General features: G+C 42.9%; 1 protein-coding gene across 1 annotated transcript in view; it reads right to left on the bottom strand.

Moving 5' to 3' along the window:
* The window catches only part of ARIH1 (ariadne RBR E3 ubiquitin protein ligase 1), an 88164-nt gene extending 63245 nt beyond the window's left edge, over nt 1-24919 (bottom strand). Inside the window, exons 1-2 of the mRNA XM_040413686.1 lie at nt 24809-24919; nt 23718-24033 (exon numbers count right to left, since the gene is read on the bottom strand). Of these exons, the coding sequence (XP_040269620.1) occupies nt 23718-24005 (288 nt within the window). The 5' untranslated portion in view covers nt 24006-24033; nt 24809-24919. The remainder of the gene's footprint in view (nt 1-23717; nt 24034-24808) is intronic.
* Nucleotides 24920-26896: the final 1977 nt, after the last annotated feature.

Here is a 26896-nt window from a genome sequence, read left to right as displayed (position 1 = left end):
GGGGGGAATAAGAGGGGAGGTTGGGCTATGATGTGTCTATACTCGAGGTGGGGAGCGGACTGAAGCTAGGGGAATCTGTTAATTGGATACTTTAAGAATAAGAGATGGTAACAAGAATACTTACGGGGAATGTTCTGGGGGAGAAGATAAAAAGGCAGGCCGTCCGCGATCTGATAAGAAGGCATTTACCAGCTATAGTTTGCCTGATAGAAACCCATTTCACACAGGATACAATTGTTCAACTCGGGGGAAGATGGGCCACACAGGTTTATAACGCTACATATACTAGCTATTCCAGAGGAGTAACAGTTCTAATTCATAATCGGATCAATTTTGTATGTCTGGCATCTTCGGTTGATAGACAGGGCAGATATGTGTTTCTCTATGGGAGGTTGGATGGGAACTTATGTATTCTGGCCTTTATTTATATCCCTCCTCCTTTCTCTATACAAGTACTGATCTGTTTGATGACGTTTGTGGATCAATGGCCTGACTGTCTGGTTATAGTCAATGGGGATTTTAATTGTGTGATGAATCCAGAGATTGATAGGATTACTATGGGAAGGAATATCTACTCCCCGACTCAGGGGTCCCCCTTGGCTCGGTTTTGCCAGGAGGTTGGCCTCGTGGATGTCGGGGACTAAGGAAAAAGAGCGTATTCTTGTGTAAGCAAGTCTGGAAGATCTAAGTCTAGAATCGATCTGGCCCTGATAAATAAAGGATATATAAATTGTATCAAACGTATGAAAAATGAGACCAGATCTGTTTCAGATCATGTACCCCTCCTAATAGAGCTGTGCACGGGCAGGAATAGTTTTAGGCAGAAACCCCCATTGGCTATTAATAATTGATAATCATAAACAGATAGAAAATGAGATTTCTTTCTTTTGAGATAAAAATGCCTTCTCGGCTAAATCTCAACTGGTTTGGGATGTATTCAAAGCAGTTATGAGAGGGATTTTGATCAGCATAATTGCTAACCTGAGTAAACGTTATGCCATGAAGCAGAAAGAACTAGAGGAAGCAGCTGCGGCTGGGATGGATGGATATACTAAGTTAAAATCAGAGGAAGCTAGAGAAATTATGCAGAGGACAGGCCAGGCTTTCTCCGATTTTCTTCTGGATAAAACGCAACAGAGATTATTTTTTAGGGGACAAAAATATTTCTCAGAGGCCGGGCGTCCTGGGAAGATGCTGGCTAGGGTAGTAGCTAGCCAGGATCCAAAAAAATAGATACGCAGTATTCGTGCTTTAGATGGGACCATTGTTGAGGATCAGGAGGGAATAATGGAAATATTTATAAATTATTTCTGTCATCCATATGAATCAGAGTGTGTCATCTCGGAGGAGGCGATTGACTCATATTTGGATTCTATTTCCCTTCCAGTTCTCACAGCTATTCAAAAAGAACGTTTGGAGAGGGACCTATGTATTCAAGAGGTAGATGACGCAATTAAAACTTGCTCAGGTAATTCCTCTCCTGGAATGGATGGATTTCCATATGAGTTTTATGGTAGATATAGGGAGTTTATTCTTCCTCATCTATGGGAAACTCTCTCTGATTCAATAAAGGAGGGATCGCTTCCAGAAACAATGACAGAGGCTGTTATTACATTGGTATTAAAGAAGGGTAAAGACCCCAATGACTTGGGGTCATATAGACCAATTTCTCTTCTTAATACAGATGTTAAACTTTTCTCTAAGATCCTGGCGATGAGGTTAACTAGTGTTATGACATCAATTATACATCCAGACCAGACTGGTTTTATGCCTAGTAAAGGGACTCATCATAATTTACATCGTTTTTTTACTAATTTACAGACGTCTGGAGGGGATTCACGATCTATATTGTCTATAGATGCTTCTAAGGCCTTCGATAGGGTTGAAAGGAGGTTCCTGTGGAGAGTGCTTCATAGGATGAGATTTGGCCCCAGGTTTATCGGTATGATAAAACTTCTGTATAGTTCCCCTACCGCAAGATTGAATATAAATGGATATCTTACAAGAAGTTTCCCTATGACCAGAAGTACTCGCCAGGGATGTCCACTGTCTCCGCTCTTATTCGACATCTATATTGAGCCCCTGGCTGTTAGAGTGAGACAGGACCCTAAGATTTTGGGGTACTAGGAATCGAAGATCGAATCTCCCTTTACGCAGACGATATCTTATTTTATGTTCAACAGACACAATCTACTCTGCTGAACATTACTCAAACGATACACCAATTTGGAGAGCTCTCTGGTCTGGATGTAAACTGGGAAAAAAATACCCTTATGCCTCTGGATAATAGGTTTATGTCGTTAGATAACCTTTCACTACCTAATGAGGCCCCTATGAATACTCTGAAAGTTTCTGATTCCTTTGAGTATTTAGGTATTATAATCTCTGCTAGGGTGGAAGACTTTATTTCGCTTAATCTGATTCCACTGATAAATAAGCTGAGGTCCAAAATAACAACATGGCTCCGTTTATCTCTGTAGAAGGCTGATAGGGTATCTCTGGTTAAGATAGTGATCCTTCCCCAGATATTATATGTCTTTAAGAATTCTCCAGTTTGGATTGGGGATAGATTTTTTAAATTGATAGAATTATTAGGGACCTATTATGGGGGCGAAAACGTGTAAGACTCAAATTAGACTATTGGTATAAGCCCTTGGAGAGAGGAGGAGTTAATCTCCCTTCCTTCAGGGGCTATTTTTTGGCCGCTCAGTTTTGTTTTCTTCGCGAGTGGATGGATAGTCCGCTCTGCAAGCACTTAGTGAATAGATCTCCTTTTGATAATATTTTTACATTGCTGGAGTCAGAGCAACTGACCGACCCCGACAGAGAATTTAAATCCGCCAGGAATTAGTTTATGAAATCATGGTATTTGATTAGACTTTGGTATGGGGTGAAAGGGTCAATTGGATGTACTCCGCTGTGGTACAATAAGCATTTACAAACTTTAGCTGAATTAAGTAAAGATTTATATTGGCAAAAAGGTAATATTGTATATGTGACACAGGTAGTAGGAAGTGGGGATATTGTTTCGTTCACTGTATTATCACAAAGACAAAAATCACAGAAATTATCATGGTTTCGGTATTTACAGTTAAGATCGGCACTGTTGAGTATTAAAGAAAAAGATAGGTTACAAATTCACACTTGTACACAATTTACCGAATTGATAGAGAATTTGGGGCAAAAGATGAAGATTTCTCAACTTTAGAAAAGTTTAATTACAGCACGTTTTGGTGGTATCGGGTCCCCGGGTCAGAGGGCCTGGCAAAAATAATGTTTAATGACACTTGGAGGATCAGGAGAAAGTTAGCTCAGGATCTAAAACTTGTATCACATAATTTCAATCACGTTCTGGTGCAGTTTAATATTCTTCCTGGCTTAATAAATGTGGTATTAGGGATCATTCTAATTGTCCTAGGTGTGATGTTTCTGATACGGATTATTTGCATATGTTCTCATCTTGTCCAGAGCTGAAACAATATTGGGAGACTATTCACAACTATATAGAGAAAAAACTGAACGTGCGGATTCCTTTTATTGCTGAATGCTGGGTATTGGGGGATCTTGCCAAGGTGGGCTGTCACCAATATAAAAATAATGTTTTGTTCAAGATAATGTTTTTGGCAAGACTCCTAATAGCACGCTCTTGGTTTGCGCGAGATGCCCCTAGTATTAACACATGGTTAAACTTGGTAAAGACCAAGAAGAGATACGAACATATTTTGTATAAGCAAAGAGATATAGGGAAAAAATGGAGCAGAATTTGGGGAGAATGGAACCCATAGAGCTCTCTCCGCTCTCCATCTCTTCCTCCACCATTCCTCGGTCATGTTACGGAGGGCTAGTGGAGAAGTAGGACACATCATGGGGTGGGAGGGGGAGGGAATTGACGTGGGGTGGGTTTTACTTTGGAAAATGATGCTAATGTTATAAATTGTTTGTTAATATTGAATTAATAATAAAGAAAGTAAAAAATAAAAAAAAAGTTAAGATGTATATACAGATAGCAAAGGATCCACCATTCAGAAGTTGAGAAACACATCACTTCCTATCTGTACAATGTCCAGAATGTTCTCCCATAGAAGTCAACGAGTGACCTCCAGGTCTACAGGTTTGTATGGTCCATGAAATCTCTACATACTGTGAACAGTACTGTGGCAGGTCCTTGTATGTTAGAGATGCACTTTACAGCCACTTTTTGGTCTGGCTAGTAGATGAGGGCTTGGAATGGGAGAGTATATTTAACCCCTTCAGGACCCTGCCATTTTTCACCTTAAGGACCAGGCCATTTTTTGCAAATTTTACATGTGTCACTTTATGTGGTGATAACTTTAAAACGCTTTTACTTATCCAGGCCATTCTGAGATTGCTTTCTCGTCACATATTGTACTTCATACATACTTTATAAAAAAATAAAATAAAAAAAATACCAAATTTACCATAAATTGGGAAAAATTAGCAATTTTCAAAATTTAAATTTCTCTGCTTTAAAAACAGATAGTGATACCTCCTAAAATAGTTACTACTTTATATTTCCCATATGTCTACTTCATTTTGTAAATTACATTTTCTTTTTTTGGGACGTTAGAAGGCTTAGAAGTTTAGAAGCAAATCTTGAAATTTTACAGAAAATTTCCAAAACCCACTTTTTAACCCCTTAGGGACCCATGATGTATCGGTACGGCATGGTTCCGGAGTCCTTAAGGACCTATGACGTACCGGTACGTCATGTGTTGTTGCGATCACCGCCGCCCGGTGATCGGAACAAGGTGCCTGCTCAAATCATTGAGCAGGCACCTCAATTCAGACCTGCGGTTTGCGGCTTTTACCTGGTGCGGCGGCGGTGATGCTATTGGGTCCCCATGGGGCTGTGGGGGGGACCCGATGGCATGGAAGGCAGTGCGATGCCTTCCTGAGGCATCTGCGCTGCCTTCCGGTGACGAGCCTGTGAGATCCAGCCCCCTGTATCTCACAGGCCAGAAGCTGTATGAGTAATACACACAGTATTACTCATACAGCCAATGCATTCCAATACAGAAGTATTGGAATGCATTGTAAAAGATTAGACCCCCAAAAGTTCAAGTCCCAAAGTGGGACAAAAAATAAAGTGAAAAAAAGTTGAAAAAATAAAGCTTTCCCCCCAAAAAATGTAAAGTTTCAAGTAAAAATAAACAAAAACGTCATTTTCCCAAAATAAAGTAAAAAAAAAATGGTAAAAAAATAGGGGAAAAAAAAAAAGTATACATATTAGGTATCGCCGCGTCCATATCGACCGGCTCTATAAAAATATCACATGACCTAACCCCTCAGATGTTTTGTCACCTTACATCACAAAAAGTGTAATAGCAAGCGATCAAAAAGTCACACCCCCCCCCCCCCCCCCCCAAAATAGTGCCAATAAAACAGTCATCTCATCCAGCAAAAATCATACCCTACCCAAGGTAATCGGCCAAAAACTGAAAAAATTATGTCTCTCAGACTATGGAAACACTAAAACATGATTTTTTTTGCTTCAAAAATGAAAATATTGTGTAAAACTTACATAAATAAAAAAATAAAAAAGTATACATATTAGGTATCGCCGCATCCGTGACCAACCTGGTCTATAAAAATATCACATGATCTAACCTGTGAGATGAATGTTGTAAATTACAAAAAATAAAAACAGTGCCAAAACAGCTATTTCTTGTTATCTTGCCTCACAAAAAGTGTAATATAGAGCAACCAAAAATCATATGTACCCTAAACTAGTACCAACAATACTGCCACCCATCCCGTAGTTTCTAAAATGGGGCCACTTTTTTGGAGTTTCTACTCTAGGGGTGCTACAGGGGGGGCTTCAAATGGGACATGGTGTCAAAAAAACCAGTCCAGCAAAATCTGCCTTCCAAAAACCGTATGGCATTCCTTTCCTTCTGCGCCCTGCCGTGTGCCCGTAGAGCTGTTTACGACCACATATGGGGTGTTTCTGTAAACTACAGAATCAGGGCCATAAATATTGAGTTTGGTTTGGCTGTTAACCCTTGCTTTTTTACTGGAAAAATTTAAAATTTGCCCAAAAATTGAAATTCTGAAATTTCATCTCCATTTGCCAATAACTCTTGTGGAACACCTAAAGGGTTAACGACGTTTGTAAAATCTGTTTTGAATACCTTGAGGGGTGTAGTTTCTTAGATGGGGTCACTTTTATGGAGTTTCTACTCTAGGGGTGCATCAGGCCGGGCTTCAAATGCGACATGGTGTCAAAAAAAACAGTCCAGCAAAATCTGCCTTTCAAAAACCGTATGGCATTCCTTTCCTTCTGCGCCCTGCCGTGTGCCCGTACAGTAGTTTACGACCACATATGGGGTGTTTCTGTAAACTACAGAATCAGGGCCATAAATATTGAGTTTGGTTTGGCTGTTAACCCTTGCTTTGTAACTGGGAAAAAATTATTAAAATTGAAAATCTGCCAAAACTGTGAAATTATGAAATTGTATCTCTATTTTCCATTAATTCTTGTGGAACACCTAAAGGGTTAACAAAGTTTGTAAAATCAGTTTTGAATACCTTGAGGGGTGTAGTTGATAGAATGGAGTCATTTTTGGGTGGTTTCCATTATGTAAGCCTCGCAAAGTGACTTCAGACTAACTGGTCCCTAAAAATTGGGTTTTTGAAAATTTTCAAGATTTGCTTCTAAACTTCTAAGCCTTGTAACATCCCCAAAAAATAAAATATCATTCCCAAAATGATCCAAACATGAAGTAGACATATGGGGAATGTAAAGTAATAACTATTTTTGGAGGTATTACTATGTATTATAGAAGTAGAGAAATTGAAATTTGGAAATTAGTCATTTAAAAAAAAAATTGGGTAAATTTGGTATTTTTTTATAAATAAAAATGATTTTTTTTTTTACTTCATTTTACCAGTGTAATGAAGTACAATATGTGACGAAAAAACAATCTCAGAATGGCCTGGATAAGTCAAAGCGTTTTAAAGTTATCAGCACTTAAAGTGACACTGCACTGGTCAGATTTGCAAAAAATGGCCAAGTCCAGAAGGTGAAATAGGGCCGAGTCCTTAAGGGGTTAAGGACCAGTTCAGGTCAGAAGTCACTTTGTGGGGATTACATAATAGAAACCACCCATAAATTGCTCCATTTTAGAAAGTACACCCCTCAGGGTGGATTTGATTTAAATCAAAATGATTTAAATCACGATTTAAATCACTAGTCAGTAAGGCTTGATTTAAATCATAGTTTTCTACATAAAGACTAATTCTTGCTGGTATAACTTATAATATGCAAGTAGATGAAGATTTAAACAACTTTTCATATTAGTTTGATTAGGTTGATTCTGCATTCATAGGTTTGTAGAAGTTAGGATTAAGGTATTTTTCTCAACTCTGTTCATGTTATAACATTTTTGCTGTGAAGAAGAGGCATGTGATCTCTGCTTAGTCAAATTCAGATTTGAGAACTGCAAAAGTAAACCAAGCATCTGTGATAATATCTTGTAGGTAGAGAAACTGCCCAATAATCTTACAAAAACCTCTGGAAGAGCATGACATTGTGAATGGATTAATGGAATTTATTTACCAAAAAAATTACGCATATAGAAACATAGAATGTGTCGGCAGATAAGAACCATTTGGCCCATCTAGTCTGCCCAATATACTGAATACTATGAATAGCCCCTGGCCCTATCTTATATGAAGGATGGCCTTATGCCTATCCCATGCATGCTTAAACTCCTTCACTGTATTTGCAGCTACCACTTCTGCAGGAAGGCTATTCCATGCATCCACTACTCTCTCAGTAAAGTAATACTTCCTGATATTACTTTTAAACCTTTGCCCCTCTAATTTAAAACTATGTCCTCTTGTAGCAGTTTTTCTTCTTTTAAATATTCTCTCCTCTTTTACCTTGTTGATTCCCTTTATGTATTTAACCACCTGCCATCTGGGCCATTTGCCCCCTTCCTGACCAGGCCAAATTTTGCAAAACTGACATATCTCACTTTATGTGGTAATAACTTTGGAACGCCTTTATTTATCCAAGTCATTCAGAGATTGTTTTCTCGTGACATATTGTACTTCATGATAGTCATAAATTTGAGTCAAAATATTTCACCTTTATTTATGAAAAATCCCAAATTTACCCAAAAATTTGAAAAATTCGCAATTTTCTAAATTTCAATTTCTCTGCTTTTAAAACAGAAAGTGATACCTCATAAAATATTTATTACGTAACATGTCTACTTTATGTTGGCATCATTTTGGAAATGTCATTTTATTTTTTTAGGACGTTAGAAGGCTTAGAAGTTTAGAAGCAATTCTTAAAATTTTTAAACTTTGTTAACCCTTTAGGCGTTCCACAAGAATTAAAGGAAAATGGAGATCAAATTTTTAAATTTCACTTTTTTGGCCGATTTTCCATTTTAATAAATTTTTTTCTTTAACACATCGATGGTTAACAGCCAAACAAAACTCAATATTTATTACCCAGATTCTGCGGTTTACAGAAACACCCCACACGTGGTCATAAACTGCTGTATGGGCACACGGCAGGGCGCAGAAGAAAAGGAACTCCACATGGTTTTTAGATGCCATGTCCCATTTGAAGCCCCCTGATGCACCCTTACAGTAGAAACTCCCAAGAAGTGACCCCATTTTGTAAACTAGGGGATAAGGTGCCAGTTTTATTAGTACTATTTTTGGGTACATATGATTTTTTGATCATTCATTATAACACTTTATGGGGCAAGGTGACCAAAGAATTGGTTGTTTTAGCACAGTTTCTATTTATTTATTTTTACAGCGTTCACCTGAGGGGTTCAGTCAAGTGACATTTTTATAGAGCAGATTGTTACGGACGTGGCGATACCTAATATGTATACTTTTTCTCATTTATTAAAGTTTTACACAATAATAGCATTTTTGAAACAAAAAAATTATGTTTTAATGTGTCCATGTTCGGAGAGCTATAGTTTTTTTATTTTTTGAGAGATTTTCTTATGTAGGGGCTCATTTTTTGCGGGATGAGGTGACGGTTTTATTGGTACTATTTTGTGGGACATACACGTTTTTGATCACTTGGTGTTGCACCTTTTGTGATGCAAGGTGACAAAAATTGCTTGTTTTGACAGGTTTTTTTTTTTTTTACGGTGTTCACCCGAGTGGTTAGGTCATGTGATATTTTTATAGAGCTGGTTTTTACGGACGCGGCAATACCAAATATGTCTATTTTATTTTATTTTTTCTATTTTTAACATTTTTTTTTCATTCCTTACTTGGGGACTTTTTTTTTTTTTTTTACATGTGAAGCTTTTTTTTCTTTTTTCTTTTCAACCTTTTATTTTTATTTTTTTTATTTTACACTTTTCGTCCCCCATAAGGTCATACAAGACCTCTGGGGGACATTTACTTCACTTTTTCTTTTTTTTTCACTGTTGATTTCTCCTGTAACTGGGGCTGACATAGTAGCCCCAGTTACAGAAGAAATGCACCCCTAGAGAGGCTGTACAGCAGCAATCCAGCGCTGTACAGCCTCAGAGCAGGGCTGATCGAGGTCTCTGAGAGACCTCACACAGCTCCTGCACTCTCCGGTCACGGCGATCACATGCAGCGATCCAGAAGGCAGGGACACCTGGGAACTGTCCCTGCCTTCTCTAAGGGTTGCCCTGCTGTCACTGACAGCGGGCAACCCGATCAGCAGCTGCACGATTAGCGTGCAGCTGCTATTTCTGAAAGGACGTTTTAAAACGTGCTTTCAGAAATAGAGGTCCACCCATAGGACGTTTAGATCCTATGGGCGGACGGAAAGCGGTTAAAAGTTTCTATCATATCCCCTCTGTCTCGCCTTTCTTCCAAGCTATACATGTTAAGGTCCTTTAATCTTTCCTGGTAAGTTTTGTCCTGCAATCCATGTACTAGTTTAGTAGCTCTTCTCTGAACTCTCTCCAAAGTATCAATATCCTTCTGGAGATATGGTCTCCAGTACTGCGCACAATACTCCAAATGAGGTCTCACTAGTGCTCTGTAGAGCGGCATGAGCACCTCCCTCTTTCTACTGGTAATGCCTCTCCCTATACACCCAAGCATTCTGCTAGCATTTCCTGCTGCTCTATGACATTGTCTGCCTACCTTTAAGTCTTCTGAAATAATGACCCCTAAATCCCTTTCCTCAGATACTGAGGTTAGGACTGTATCACTGATTTTATATTCTGCTCTTCGGTTTTTATGCCGCAGGTGCCTTATCTTGCACTTATCAACATTAAATTTTAGTTGCCAGATTTTTGACCATTCCTCTAGTTTTCCTAAATCCTTTTCAATTTGGTGTATCCCTCCAGAAACATCAACCCTGTTACAAACCTTTGTGTCATCAGAAAAAAGACACACCTTACCATCGAGGCCTTCTGCAATATATATTAAACAATATGGGTCCCAGAACAGATCTCTGAGTTACCCCAGTGGTAACAAGACCATGGTCTGAATATACTCCATTGACTACGACCCTCTGTTGTCTGTCCCTCAGCCACTGCCTAATCCATTCAACAATATGGCCTTATTCTACATAATTTAAAAACTAATCTTTATTTCATGATGGAATAACCTTCGGATGGTAATATATTTTCCTCAAAAAGCATTTTATATATAAAAAAAAAAATCAAGTTTAAATTTTAAAAAAAATCTTTGATTTTTATCCACCCTGACGCCCCTCAAGGTATTCAAAACTGATATTACAAACTTAGGGTACTTTCACACTAGCGTTTTTCTTTTCCGTCACAGGGGCTCTATACCGGAAAATAACTGATCAGTTTTATCCCCATGCATTCTGAATGGACAGTAATCCGTTCAGGATGCATCAGGATGTCTTCAGTTCAGTTGTTTTGACTAATCAGGCAAAAGAGAAAACCGTAGCATGCTACGGTTTTATCTCCGGCGAAACTTGCCTGAATGCCGGATCCGGCATTTTTTCCCATAGGAATGTATTAGTGCCGGATCCGGCATTCAAAATACCGGAATGCCGGACCCGTCCTTCCGGTCTGCGCATGCGCAGACTGAAAAAAAGGTGAAAAAAATAAATGCCGGATCCGTTTTGCCGGATGACACCGGAAAGACGGATCCAGCATTTCAATGCATTTTTTCGACTGATCAGGCATTTTTAAGACTGATCAGGATCCTGATCAGCCTTACTAATGCCATCAGTTGTCATACGTTTTGCCTGATCCGGCAGGAACTGCTTGCCGGATCTCTCTGCCGCAAGTGGGAAAGTACCCTTAGTAAACCCTTTAGGTGTTCTACAAGAATTAAACGAAAATGTAGATAAAATTTCAGAATTTCACTTTTTGGCAGAATTTCCATTTTTTTCCGCTAACAAAAGCAAGGGTTAACAGTCAAACAAACTCAATATTTATTACCCTGATTCTGTAGTTTACAGAAACACTCCATATGTGGTCGTAAATTGCTGTACGGGCACACGGCAGGGCGCAGAAGGAAAGGAATGCCATATGGTTTTTGGAGAGCAGATTTCACTGGGATAATTTTAAGTTGCCGTGTCACATTTTAAGACCCCTTGATGCACCCCTAGAGTAGAAACTCCAAAAAAGTGACCCCATTTTGGAAACTATGGGATAAGGTGGCAGTTTTGTTGGTACTATTTTAGGGTACATATGATTTTTGGTTGCTCTATATTACCCTTTTTGTGAGTCACCGTTTTTATTTTTTGTTATTTACAATGTTTATCTGAAAGGTTAGATCATGTGGTATTTTTAGAGAGCAGGTTCTTACGGACTGGGCGATACCTAATGTGTATACTTTTTTTTATTTATTTAGGTTTTACACAATAACATCATTTTTTAAACCCCCAAAAAATCATGTTTTAACGTCTCCATAGTCTGAGAGCCATAGTTTTTTTTATTTTTTGGGCGATTGTCTTATATAGGGGCTCATTTTTTGTGGGATGAGGTGACCGGTAGATTGGTACTATTTTGGGGGGGCATACGCCTCTATGATCGCTTGGTGTTGCACTTTTAGTGATGTAATGTGACTAGGGGTGCACCGAAATGAAAATTCTGGTCCGAAACCGAAAATTCTGGATGCCCTTGACCGAAAACCGAAACCGCCTTTTTGCCCAAATACTTTTAAAATACTTTTTTTTCAATGATTTTATTAATAATTCTTTTTTTTGAATTTAATAAATCATATTATATATGGAGAGGGGGATCTGTGGGTGGCTCTGTAATGGAGAGGGGGATCTGTGGGTGGCGCTGTTATGGAGAGGGGGATCTGTGGGTGGCTCTGTTATGGAGAGGGGGATCTGTGGGTGGCGCTGTTATGGAGAGGGGGATCTGTGGGTGGCACTGTTATGGAGAGGGGGATCTGTGGGTGGCACTGTTATGGAGGGGGGGGATCTGTGGGTGGCGCTGTTATGGAGGGGGGATCTGTGGGTGGCTCTGTTATGGAGAGGGGGATCTGTGGGTGGCGGTGTTATGGAGAGGGGGATCTGTGGGTGGCGGTGTTATGGAGAGGGGGATCTGTGGGTGGCGCTGTTATGGAGAGGGGGATCTGTGGTTGGCACTGTTATGGAGAGGGGGATCTGTGGGTGGTGCTGTTATGGAGGGGGGGATCTGTGGGTGGCGCTGTTATGGAGAGGGGGATCTGTGGGTGGCGCTGTTATGGAGAGGGGGATCTGTGGGTGGCGCTGTTATGGAGAGGGGGATCTGTGGGTGGCGCTGTTATGGAGGGGGGGATATGTGCACTGTTATGGGCATAACAGTGCACAGATCCCCCCTCCCCATAGCAGTGCCATAGACTGATCCCCCTACCCATAACAGCCCCGGCCCTGCTGCTCACAGCATCACTCACTGCATCTTTATTTTACCTTACAATCGTGACGCTCCAGTAACAACTCTGCAGGCAGAGCGGGGGGCGGCGTAACGTCACTTACTCACGTGACGCACCTGCTCTGCCCACTTTATGAATGAAGGAGGCGGAGCAGGCGCGTCACGTGAGTAAGTGACGTTACGCCGCCCTCCGCTCTGCCTGCAGAGTTGTTACTGGAGCGTCACGATTGTAAGGTAAAATAAAGATGCAGTGACTTAAAGTAAACCACCCGCCCGCAGATGGTGAGCTACTTGGTGGGTGACAAATCCCACACCCCATATTTTCGGCCGATATGTAACAATATCGGCCGAAATGGATTAGGTACATTTTCGGCCGATATTTTCGGTGCACCCCTAAATGTGACCCCAATTTTTTTTTTAGCACAGTTTTTATTTAATTCTTTTGACGATGTTCATCTGAGGTGTTTGGTTATGTGATATTTTTATAGAGCCGGTCGATACAGACGTGGCGATACATAATATCTATTTTTTGTAACTTTATTTAGCCTTTTTTTTTTACTTGAAACTTTTAATTTTTTTGTAAAACTTTCATTTTTTTCACGTCCCACTCTGGGACTTCAACTTTTGGGGGTCTGATCCCCTTTACAATGCATTACAATACTTCTGTTTTGTAATGCATTGGCTGTAAGTGTATTACTCACTGTAATACACTTACAGCCTGCTTCCTGTGAGATCCAGGGGGCTGGATCTCACAGGCTGCCACGGAAGGAAGGCATCGGGCTGCTATCGGGTCACAGCAGTGCGGGGACCCGATGGCAGCTCCCTCCCCATACATCGCATGTGCCACGGTCAGCGCTGACCGCGGCAGTGCGAGGGTTAATGTGTTTGCATCGTTGTTTTCACCGATGCCGGCGCACACAGCAGGGGTTCGGCTATCAGTGACTGCCGGACCCCTGCCACTGATCGGGCGGGCGCAGCTCCTGAGAACAAAGGTTGGGGCATGTTCTTCAATCACCCCTTCTCCCCTAAAAAATTTCACCAGGGGAGAGTGATGACACCCCCATGCAGATGGCCCAGCCAGAAGTGGCGTTTTCAACACGAATGTGTATGGCCCCCTTGAATCTCCTGAAGCTGACAACCACAAGATACTTCTGGCAGACACATATCTTCAGGAAGAACAGAAAGATCAGTCAGGAATTTTTTGGTTTCGTGCATAAGGTTCTTTTACAGCTGAATATTGATGATCTATCATCAGGTTACGTCCTTAATATCTGATCAGTGGGGGGTCCAACTCCACACTGCCAGCTATTTAAAAGCCCACAGTGCTAGAGTGCCATAACCTCCTCCACCCAATCAGATTCCACCTTTCATTTTCCAAAGGAGCTGTTAAAAATGAAAGGTGGAATCTGGTTGCTATGGGCAACTCAGCCAGTTTTACTTTACACCAGTTTAATAAATGACCCCATAAGTGTTTTTTTTTTTGTTTTGTTTTTACTACATCCACATCTATGCTTGCAATTTCAGTATTTTGCTCCAGCCGGCACTCGACAGTAGGGATAGAACGATTATCGGTTTTACCGATATTATCGGCCGATATTCAGTATTTTGACAGTTATCGGTATCGGCATCTATTTTGCCGATATTCCGATAACGTATGGGGAACACAGATCGCGCTGCTGACAGCGCTCTCCGCGTTCCCTCAGCAGCACAGGGGAGAAGGAAGCAGTGTCTCCCTCCCCCTGTGCTGCTGCTGCAGCCAGTGAGAGGAAGGAGGACAAGAGGAGGGGCGGGGCTGTGGCCGCTGCGCCACCAATGAAGAGAAATCTCTCATTAATTCATATACAGGAGACGGGAGCTGGCTGCAGAATCACATAGCCGGCTCCCGACCTCTATGAGCGGTAGCTGCGATCTGCGGTAGTTAACCCCTCAGGTGCCGCGGATCGCAGCTATTGCTCATAGAGGTCGGGAGCCGGCTACGTGATTCTGCAGCCAGCTCCCGCCTCCTGTATATGAATTAAGCCCCCCAGTATTAATCATTGGTGGCGCAGTGCGCCCCCCACCCACACCCCCATCCCAGTATTAAAAACATTGGTGGCGCAGTGCGCCCCCCCACCCCAGTATTAATCATTGGTGGCAGTGGCCACAGGGTCCCCTCTCCCCTCCTCCGATCGGAGCCCCAGCAGTGTAATCCTGGGGCTCCGATCGGTTACCATGGCAGCTAGGACGCTATTGAAGCCCTGGCTGCCATGGTAAGCTCCATGCTGCTGTGTACACAAAGCACAGAGCAGCAGGGACAGTGTGAGCTCCTATTCACCCTGATAGAGATCTATCTGGGTGAATAGGACAAGGGTTCTAGTCCATAAAGGGGCTAAAAGTTAGTAATAAAAAAAAAAAAAAACACCAATATTAAGTATAAATGAAAGATTAAAAAAAAAAAATACACGTTAACAATAAACATATTCATTTTCAGCAGATTTGTGTAGGAATTATATAATTTGTTTTTAAATTAAAATTACCAGAATATCGATATAAATTATCATCGGCTATCGGCCTGAAAGTTCACAAATTATCGGTATCGGCCCTAAAAAATCAATATCGGTCTATCCCTACTCGACAGATCCCATTCGGTATTCTGATGGACAAAATACCGTTACAAGCAAATCCAGAGCAGGATATCAGAATTGCAAGCGCAGATGAAGATGTAGCACAAGTCAACGACAGAGTATTATAACTATTTAATTGCGGCCAATATCTTTATTTTGAAGGTCTAATCTAAGTTTCTTTGTTGAATATTTATTCAAACTATCTATTCTCTATTCCTCCAGTGTAAATTGATTCCACATCCACCAACTAGGATAGGGCGTTTAATAGAATTAATTTGATTAATTTGCCCTTTTAAAGCTCGACTATGTTGTTTTTTCTTCTGGAGCGCTGTATCAGTACAGCCTATATTCTCTCTTCAGTACCTGCCGCCCACGGTGGCACGGACTAAAGAGAACAAAGTACGCGGTGCCCTATGTGACGACCCATGCCGCGGCTGCAGTCATAAAATGCTAGGATAGAAGTAAGGCTACTTTCACACTCGCGTTTGGTGCGGATCCGTTATGGATCTGCACAGATGGATCCGTTCAGATAATACAACCATCTGCATCCGTTCAGAACGGATCCGTTTGTATTATCTTTAACATAGCCAAGACGGATCAGTCTTTAAAAAAAACATGCAGCGTTTTGTTGTCCGCTTGACGAAACTGAGCCAAACGGATCCGTCCTGGCACACAATGCAAGTCAATGGGGGATGGATCCGTTTTCTATTGTGCCAGATTGTGTTAGTGAAAACGGATCCCCCCCCCATTGACTTGCATTGTGTGGCAGGACGGATCCGTTTGGCTCAGTTTCGTCAAGCGGACAACAAAACGCTGCAGGCACCGTTTTGGTGTCTGCCTCCAAAGCGGAATGGAGACTGATCTGAGGCAAACTGATGCATTCTAAAACGGATACTTTTCCATTCAGAATGCATTAGGGCAAAACTGATCCGTTTTGGACCGTTTGTGAGAGCCCTGAACGGATCTCACAAACGGAAAGCCAAAACGCCAGTGTGAAAGTAGCCTAAGAAGCAGCATGGGGCACCCAGGAGTTCGAGGCAGTTCCCGAATGTGCCTGGCTCTGCTTCTGACTGCACCAGAAGTGTTGGGTGGTCACTTATCTCCTGCTGCTCTACTGAAATGGGCTCATTAATGGTGGAGAGGGGGTGAAAAGTATTCAGACCACAGTTATCATACACTATTAGTGGCATCTGACTCCTGTGTATACAGGACCTACAATGAACCCCAGATGTGTTCTAAAACTAATATACCCACCTAGAATTGAAACCAAAATCTCAGAGAATATGACCCCATCACTAAAGGTGGATTTAGATGGGACGATTCTGCAGCCGACTGTTGGGAAGGAAGCTTTCCTTCCTGACCGTCGGCTGCTCACTCACTGAAGGAGAACTCTGCATTTACACGCAGCGATCTCCTTCACAATATGAGGACGAGATTTCGCTATTGCGACCCCCCCCGTCCTCATACAGAATCAGTGTTTCTGGGCAGCAGATCACTGTTTATACCACACAATCTGCTGCCCAGAAATTATGATCGGTGATGCCTGCATGAACGACGGGATCACCCCATGAATGATCATTAGGTGATCGGTGGCACATTTACATGGGCAGATTGTCGGGAACGACTGTTTGCAGGAACATGATAATGTTCATGATAATCTGGTCGATTATTGGCTTGTGCAAATGCAGCTTAATGGCTCATTCAGACGGCCGTATGCTGTCTGCAAAAATGCGGATCCGTTTTTTTTCCGGACAGTTCAGCATGTCCGCAAAAAAACGAATTGCATTCCGTTTTCTTGCTGATCCATAGACTTCAATAGGGCCATGTCCTGATTTTCACGGACAAGTAAAGGACAGGTTTCATTTTTTTGCTGAGCCGTGCAATGGAAGAAAAGGGCCCCATAGAAGTGAATGGGACAGCATCTAATCCGCAAAAAAAAACGAATGAGTGACTTGTTTTTAATTAATTTAGCATGAATAAAATAATTAAAATTATAAATCGATAATCGTCCATAAAGTGGAAATAATTGAGATGATTTATTTTGGCCAAAATCGTCCAGCCCTCCCGTCAACAATGTGTAACATACAACATCGCTGTAGCACCAAGAACAATAGAACTATAGTTTTCCATGTATCTCCCTCCCTTAACCTTAGATGCAGCTCCGGCACAAGGATGGCATTCATCCAAGCAGAGAAATTCTAAGTACAAGAGCAGACAGCACCAGGGCAGAACCGACAGAATTGGTGGCCGTATAATCACCCTATGTTCGGGATAACATATAACTCTTTCATGTCACACAGAATGTCCAATATTAGAGTGTGTGAGGCTTGACAAGGTGTGCTTTTGTTTGGGCGAGGAAACAAATGATAGAGTGCAAGCAGCGGTGGTCGTGCTTGCACAATATAGGAAAAAGCACCAGCTTAGGCGCACTCCCACAATCCAAGCCACCAGAGGCCAGCGCTTTTTCCTACAGTGTGTAAGCACGACCACCATTGCTGGATTGCAGGGTGGTCGTAACCATGGAAACGAGCAGTGTATAATGTGATGGAAAAATGAATCAAGCCAGCAAAGGAGACAATATGGACAAGCACAATACATTAGTAAGTGCCTTGTATTAACTATGTCCACATGATAAATGCCATTTGCTGAAGTGAAACAATGTCTTTAAGGTGGAAGGGAAGCGGTTAAAGGATTTTTCTGGGCGGTTTGATAGCGTATTTCTCTCTCATTTATGGTTGTGTCTCCGGTACTGCAGCCCAGACATACTGCGCCAAGACCCCCCATTCTGATAAACGTAGGGGGTGTTCCGATTTCCCCTGCTTCACATACAATAGAGGTCATTCTAACCACCAAATTCAGCAGGACCAGGCAACAATCTAATGTATATGAAATCCCTACGACTGTCCACCAAACTGAGATGTCTGGGGAAAGAAGGACTTGCCATGGTGGATACCAACATGCCTAAGGCTACTTTCACACTGGCGTTTTGGCTTTCCATTTGCGAGATCCGTTCAGGGCTCTCACAAGCGGTTCAAAACGGATCAGTTTGCATTTCTAATGCATTCTGAATGGAAAAAGATCCGCTCAGAATGCATCAGTTCAGTCTCCATTCCGCTGACACATTCTGATGAAACTGAGCCAAAAGGATCCGTCCTGGCACACAATGTAAGTCAATGGGGACGGATCCTTTTTCACTGACACAATGGAAAACGGATCCGTCCCCCATTGACTTTCAATGGTGTTCAAGACGGATCCGTCTTGGCTACGTTACAGATAATACAAACTGATCAGTTCTGAACGGATGTAGACGGCTGTATTATCTGAACGGATCCGTCCATGCCGGATCCGCACAAAACGCGAGTGTGAACGTAGCCTAATCCAGGTGATAAGCAGCTACCAGAAGTGTCTGCCAGCGACTTATTCCTCTCTTCCCATTGAAATAAACATACCTGCTCAGACAGGTCTCCTAGTTCACACATCCCTGGCCATCAAACCCATCTCAACAAAACACTTAGAATAAGTCCATCATCTCTGGTGGGGTGAACTTCAATAGGTAGTCCATTATTTGCAGTGACAGAAATACAGTATTTTACCCCCACTTTAAAATGACAACATTAGGGACCACATGGTGGCTCAAGCCACTAGGCCATCACGTTCAGGAGATCCGACCTCCTACAAGTCCCCTTTTATCAAGCGTAGGATAGGTTTTGTGCACAAGGCAGAGGAGAGAGACTGTATAAGGAAAAGTTACGGTAAGCCTCATCCTTGAATTCCTCCTTTTGATCTATAAACACATTCAGGAGAACAGGCCTCTTGAACTTGATGTGAAAATGTCCTGAAGGCACTGCAGCCAAACTGATCTGCTGATACGAGATGACCAATGCCCTGATGTCTGGGGATCAGGACAGATAACATCACTACATTCCCAATTTAAATATGACAAGACGTGACTCATACCGGGACGGACGCAAGACAGACAGACAATAACAGTTAATCATTAGCTTGACATGGAAATTATCGAGATGACAAACTCCAAGTCACACGCCTGCATCTTAATACCGCCTCACTGCACTGAGAGCATACTAACATTCCTCCCAAATTAGGACGGTAGTGTCGTCACACTATGACACAGTAATAGATTTTATAAACTTAGGCCCTATGTGGCATATATGTCAAACCAGAAGGCTCCATGGCTAAATGAATGCCCGTTCGGTATGCACGGGCAGCTGTCCGCATCAGTTGCTCCGTGGTACCGCAAAAATATAGAGCATGTCCTATTCTTGTCCGCAATAGCAGACAAGATTAGGCATTTCCATTAATTTCGGAATGCACATGGATGGCATCCGTGTTTTGCAGAACCGAAAAACACGGCGCAGTTGTGTGAATGCGCCCTAAGAAACTGCAGCACACTGCTCTCTCCTATATGGTGGGCCACCACCATAAAGACATATGACACATGGTGGCCAATGCATGACATACCACAGCACACTGGGCATCAAGAGGCATCCCTCCATGCCTGATGCCAGACTGGGCTGGATAGCCTTTACAACAACTCTAAAGGAATTGTGATCTTCCTTATCCATGTGAGGTCATGGTTAAATGGTAATGAGATATACATCAAATCCACTTATCTCATGGCTTTGGTTAGGGATCGACCGATATTGATTTTTTAGGGCCGATACCGATAATTTGTGAACTTTCAGGCCGATAGCCGATAATTTATACTGATATTCTGGTAATTTTATTTTTGAAAAAAAAAAAATTCCTACACAAATCTGCTGAAAATTAATATGTTTATTGTTAACATGTATTTTTTTATTTAAATCTTTCTTTCATTTATACTTAATATTTTTTTTTAGTTTTTGTTTTTTTTTACTAACTTTTAGCCCCCTTACGGACTAGAACCCTTGTCCTATTCACCCTGATAGATCTCAATCAGGGTGAATAGGACCTCACACTGTCCCTGCTGCCCTGTGCTTTGTGCACACAGCAGCATGGAGCTTACCATGGCAGCCAGGGCTTCAATAGCGTCCTGGCTGCCATGGTAACCGATCGGAGCCCCAGGCTTACACTGCTGGGGCTCCGATCGGAGGAGGGGAGAGGGGACCCTGTGGCCGATGCCACCAATGATTAATACTGGGGGGGGGGGCTTGGGTGGGGGGCGCACTGCGCCACCAATGTTTTTAATACTGGGATGGGGGTGGGGGGCGCACTGCGCCACCAATGATTAATACTTGGGGGGGGCGCACTGCGCCACCAATGAACATAAATCTCTCATTAATTCACATAGAGGAGGTGGGAGCTGGCTGCAGAATCACATAGCTGGCTCCCGACCTCTATGAGCAATAGCTGCGATCCGCGGCACCTGAGGGGTTAACTACCGCAGATCGCATCTACCGCTCATAGAGGTCGGGAGGCGGCTATGTGATTCTGCAGCCATCTCCCGTCTCCTGTATATGAATTAATGAGAGATTTCTCTTCATTGGTGGCGCAGCGGCCACAGCCCCGCCCCTCCTCTTGTCCTCCTTCCTCTCACTGGCTGCAGCAGCAGCACAGGGGGAGGGAGACACTGCTTCCTTCTCCCCTGTGCTGCTGAGGGAACGCGGAGAGCGCTGAGAGCAGCGCAATCCTTGTTCCCAATACGTTATCGGAATATCAGCAAAATATGCCGATACCGATAACGGTCAAAATACTGAATATCTGCCGATAATATCGGTAAAACCGATAATCGGTCGATCCCTAGCTTTGGGTGTCTCGAGCAGAAAAGCACTATAGGGCTTTCTTATAAATGCTAATAGGACTGAACTGTGCCATAGGTGAAGCAGTCCTGTGATACAACCAATATTTAACCCCACATGGACGAGCTGCCTCAACCCAAGTGATGTATGGCCAAAAACATTGCTTATCTTGGGAACCTTGCAATATCAAAGGGGTTTTCACCCATCAATGTGTGGGTCCAACACCCATCACCACTGTCAATCAGCTGTTTGAGGAAGTTGCAGAGCTGCGGTGAGCACTGTGGCCTCCTTGCAGGCTACCAAGCACAGTGCCATCAATTGGGCAGAAGCACTTGAATGGGACTGAGCTGCCCCTAGGCCACATAAACGATGAACATAATGTCAAAGCCTAGGATGAGGCTGCGGGGGTCAACAGAGCACTTTAGCCTCTTCAAACAGCTGATTGACAGGGGTGCAGGGAGTCAGCCCTCCACCGATCAGACATTGATGACCTGTCTTTAGTAAAGGCCATCAATATCAAAATCTGACAACTCCTTTAAGTTGCATTAGCATCTGCTTTAAAGGGGTTGTCAGAGTTAGGAAAAAAAATATATATAGCACTGTAAATCTGATGGGCAGCAATATATAACTAAGCTAAGCAAGTTTTAGGCCCAAAAAAAACTGATTTCTTCATTTCCCTGGTTCTCTTCTGGCCCTTTGTTTACCTGCAATAACAACAATCTCTTCCCCTCCCCCTGCTCTGCTAAGGGAGTGAATAAGTCTGCCCTGAGTGACATGTCTGCCTGCTGGGTGACTCAGCAGCATGTTGTATGTGTAGGACTACAAGTCCCAGCTGTACAATGACACTGCTGATACATACAGGATCTTCCCCCTACCTGTGCTTGTGCAATGCTCTGCAAAACTCCTCCAGTCTGTCAGCTCCCGTGCCCAGCATTTGTCTCCTCACTGCCTGCAGCTACTCAGTAAAGCCTTCAGCCCAGAGTCTGTGCTGCTGAAGGGGTTAAGGTTTTTCCTGAAGAATCCAAGAAGAGGCAGTACAGGAGGGTGTGGCCAGCACAGTGACCTCTGGTGTACAGACTCCTATCAGCTCTGAAACATCATCAGAGCAGGGAGAGAAGCTGACATCACAGGTCATGTGACCCTCAGTGACATCTGAGAAAGGGGCCACTACAGATGCAGTAAGTGCATGGTAAAGCTGTTACATTTGATTAGTTAGAAACATACAAAGAACAAAAAAAATAACTCGGACAACCCCTTTAACTTTGCATAAGCTGTTAAAAAGGAAAACTTTTCAGAATGGAGCCCATGTATACCAATAGACAGAACCATCAGTGGATGTGAACTCCTTTCCAACTCTCTGCTTACTACCTGGAGGGGAGCGATTAAGAAAATGGATATCATTCCATAATATATAACATACCCACTTACACGGACCGTCACTTTAAATAGGCCTTTTCAAAAGTGTATTCTGTACTGTTTAGTAATGAGATGCTTGGGAACCCTGACCGATCTAGGACACACCAATAATACATCAGTGAAAATCCAATGTACCAGTACTACCATATTAAATGGATTCTTACACAACCCCTTTAAGTGGGTTGCCCAACATTTAGAGATTGATGATTTATCCTAAGGACAAGTCATCAATATCAGATGAGTGGGGGCCCGACAACGGCTGGGAGGTGAGGCACATAGGTATGGCCTCTACAGAAACCTTCTGTTTCTGGCTCTGTTCAGCGGGTGCAAGGATAGCTAATTAGTGGGGGAGCCTGGTGTCAGACCCCCAACCGATCTGATACTAATGACTTATCCTAAGGAATATCTACAGCCTGAAAAATCACACTGGTAATGCCATCTCTATATAATTCTTGTAGAAGTCCTAAAACTTCTAGACCTGAACCCATGAATACCTTTATTTACCAGCAGTAGGTACCAATGAGACCACTCTAGGAGCCAGCTGACATTTAACTTTCATAGGCATCAATAGAAAAGGCTTCTATTCATAGCAGAGCCATGACCGATATGCTGGATCCATTTCCTAAAGGATCTCCACTAGAGATGACCCAATTTCATATTTTGAAATTTATTCACACTTCGCTTGGTGGTAAAAGCAGAATTGCGTTGTGGATTCCGTTACCACGGACCATAACGCAATTCTACTACGGAATGCCTTTAAGAGGCATTCCGTCATAATAGAAGTCTATGGGTTGCAAAACGGATCCGTCCCGTTTCCGTTATGCAGGGGAGTCCATAACGCAATTCTGCTTTTACCACCGAAACGATAACATGAAATTCGCTCATCTCTAATCTCCACTGACCCCCGTGACTTACAATTTGTTTGCTATTTGGTAGCACTGCAGACTGCAATATTCCTACACCCCAGGAGCACACCACAAAACATGCCTTAGGTACCTGCCTTTCATTTTTAGGTGCTCTGGCAGACCAGCTCCTGGGCTCGGTCTAGCCTTCTCTTCCATATACCACATTGGACATCATTTACGCCCACACCTCAGACCCCTGATAACATAATTGACTTCCACAGGAGATACCTGGATGACTTCATTCACTTCACGGATGCATTCTACCATGTGCTGTAGAATTTGCTCGGCAGTGAGGACCTCATATCTGTAGTCGTCATCTTCTTCCCCACCAGGACCAGGTCCAAGGACACCTCCACCTCCTTCTCCGCATATCCCGGCTCTTTCAGATCCGCCAAGTCCAGCTTCCACCAGCTCCACATCGGCAAGTTCTAGCTCATCTTCAGGCTCGTCGGCGGCGCTGTCATCGCTGCACTCTTCGTCGTCAAATTCATAGTTGTAGCCTTCGTCTGAGTCCATGTTCCCAGTCGTAGGAACAAGAGAAACACTACAAACCAATACTCGGTATTAGCTATGAGGCCTGCCGCTCCTCAAAGTCCCGAGTTCGCAGAAAGCAGCAGACAAGGTATATACGGTACAAATGGATCCAAGGACCCGGAACGTCAGCAATCTCGTCTGCTCAGATGTCAGTGTAAATGGGGGGGCTACGCTGTCACAACTCGGGGGGGATCGGTAACACTGGAGATTGTTAATGGAAAGATCTCATAGGCTAGATAGGTCACTTAAAAAAAAATATCAGATCTAAAACATCTTGTCAATGACTTCCCTTAGAAATTCACAGTATATATGGAATATTCACATAGCTAATACCTTCCACGACCCTCCCCGGATAAGTGATGCCCGCCTTGGCTCTACACTGGCATGGGATGGCCCACTCTCTGTAGAAGAAGCCAGTGAGTTGCCAATATCAGCATGACATGTGGCTGGTGTATAGTAGTGTATGTAGGAGGACTGCACCCCTGCCTCCCACTATAGCCTATGAATGAGTCACTAGCCTCCACACAGGAACTACACGGGGCACTGCTCTCAAGGTGGCGGCTACTGCGTCTCCTATGTGGGCTGTGGACGGGGCCTCTAGCTCCACACACACACACGGGGGTCTCCGGTATGTCTGAGGCAGACAGGCCTCAGGCCCCTCTATCACCGCCCCTTCACTATGCGCGCTCCCGTTCCGGTTAGTGCGCGCTCCCGGGGTGAAGAGTCCGCTCCTCCTCCGAGCCAGGAAGCTGAGCCGTTTCAGATGTTCTCACTCGCCGACCTACCGACAACCCCCCCTCCCCCGGTTCCGGTCTCCTGGAGACACCGTGCAGCTCCCGTCGCTGAGCCAACAAAGGGGCGGTAGCGTCACGCACGGGCACGTTAGCGCATCACCACCTGAGCGACGGCGTCCAGTTTCCGGGGGAAGTCAGTTCGCCATCTTGGTTGTGGAAAGAGAGAACTCTGTTACCTTGTATGTGGCGGACCGGGCGACTGTCTGTGAAGGAGCCATCTTGGTTGTGGCAGTATGGGACCAAATCCCCCGTGAGAGATGTGGCAGTAGAAGTGTCACTTCAGTGTCACCATATTAAAGGACACAAAATAGGTTTATACCATCATGACTAGAAAGCTTAAACTTTCTTAGTTTGTATGTTCAAGATGGGCCATTTAACCCCTTTTCTTTTTCTCCATTAAGCTATTTAAATTGGTATTGTTTTTTTTTTTGTTTTTTGCTGTAATATATGGGACTTTATTTTTAGATCATTTTTATTGTCGCATTTTTATTTTTCTTAAACTGGGAAAAATTTTAAACAACGGTAAAGTTTTTTAGTCTTTTTTTTTTTTACTATTTTCTATTTATTTTTTTTGTAATTGTCTTTTTATTAAAGTATTTGATATAATACAGTAATACACCAATGGTAGCAACCAATTGTCCATTAAATGCATAGATAATCAAAGAAGGGACATACATCCAATAACAATAAAGATAGCAATTGAATATTTGCAAGATACATGGACCAAGCAAAATATAATAAAGTATACCAAGAGTCATATAAACAGTAAACTCGTACAAAAGGGGAAGACACCACAGGACAAGACAAAAAAGGGGGGAAGGGAGGAGGGATAGGAGACTGGTACCTTTAATGTTTAAGAGTGTGAGTCAAAAAACTCATCCCATAACTGCCATACTTTCTCAAATCGGTCAGTCTGATTAGCCAATATGGCTGCTGGATGTTCCATTTTTCTAACCTCAGCAATACTAGCAATAAAATCAAGCTGTACAGGTGGGACAGATCTCTTCCAAAAGCTCGCAATCAGACATCTGGCGGCTGTCAAAATGTGCAAAGTTAGTCTTAGGAAGTGCCTCTTCAATGGGATATGAGGCATGTTCAACAGAAAAAAAAGGGGTCCAATGGAAATCTAATATTGAGAAGTTGGAAGAGAATGTCTTGTACTATAGACCAAAAGGGGCGAATCAGGGAGCATTCCCAAAAAATTTAATTATTTGAGATCCAAATCCCGTTTCACATCTCCAACATCTGTCTGAAACATTGGAGTTAAGATGTCTCAGCAGCTGCAGAGTATGGTACCAAAACATCAACAACTTGTATGAGTTTTCCCTATGAGTAATGCAGGAGGAAGTCATTGCTGTCCTACCCCAGATCATTCCCCATTCACCAACCGAGATAGTACGATTCTGAATTTTTTTCCCATTTAGTCATATATGCATGTCTGACAAGTGTAGGAGAAGGGGGAGAAGATAAGATAACATATATATCAGATATCAGCCCCATTGTAGTGGCCAATAGCTTACACAATTTTTCAAATGCAGTAGGTTTGGACACCTGGGAAGAACCGTATAAGCTATGAAGAAAATGTTTTAATTGGGTATGATCACATAATAAATAAACCACTTACCTCTCCTGCTCCTGGACGCCGCCGCTCCTCCAGCACAATCCTCTTCCTTCTCCGTCGGCTGTGCTGTGAACTGGCGCGCACAGCGTGAGGTGACAGAGCGTCCTTACGCTGTGCGTAGCCACTGCACAGCCGAGGACCAGGAAGCGGTGAGTACAGAGCCTTGACCGCTTCCTGGTACTCCAGTACTAATGAGCGCTTCCAGTTTGGGGGAAAAAAAGTGTGTCGCATTTTGGATTTGTACATGGTTCATAGTCCCAAGCATGCAACCCCCCTTCTATGATGTCCATAGGGCCTAATAGGTGCTATGGTCATGGGTTGTATTCAGCATATTATTAAACAAGAATCAGCAACCTCCAGCACTCCAGTTGTTCAGAAACGACAACTCCCAGAATCCTTTCACTTCTCCGGTAGTTATGAAAACAGCTAAGGGTCCATTCACATGTCCGTAAGTGTTC

Source organism: Bufo bufo, chromosome 1 (genome assembly GCF_905171765.1).
Source record: "Bufo bufo chromosome 1, aBufBuf1.1, whole genome shotgun sequence".
NCBI lineage: Eukaryota > Metazoa > Chordata > Amphibia > Anura > Bufonidae > Bufo > Bufo bufo.
This window is presented reverse-complemented; position numbering and strand designations above follow the sequence as displayed.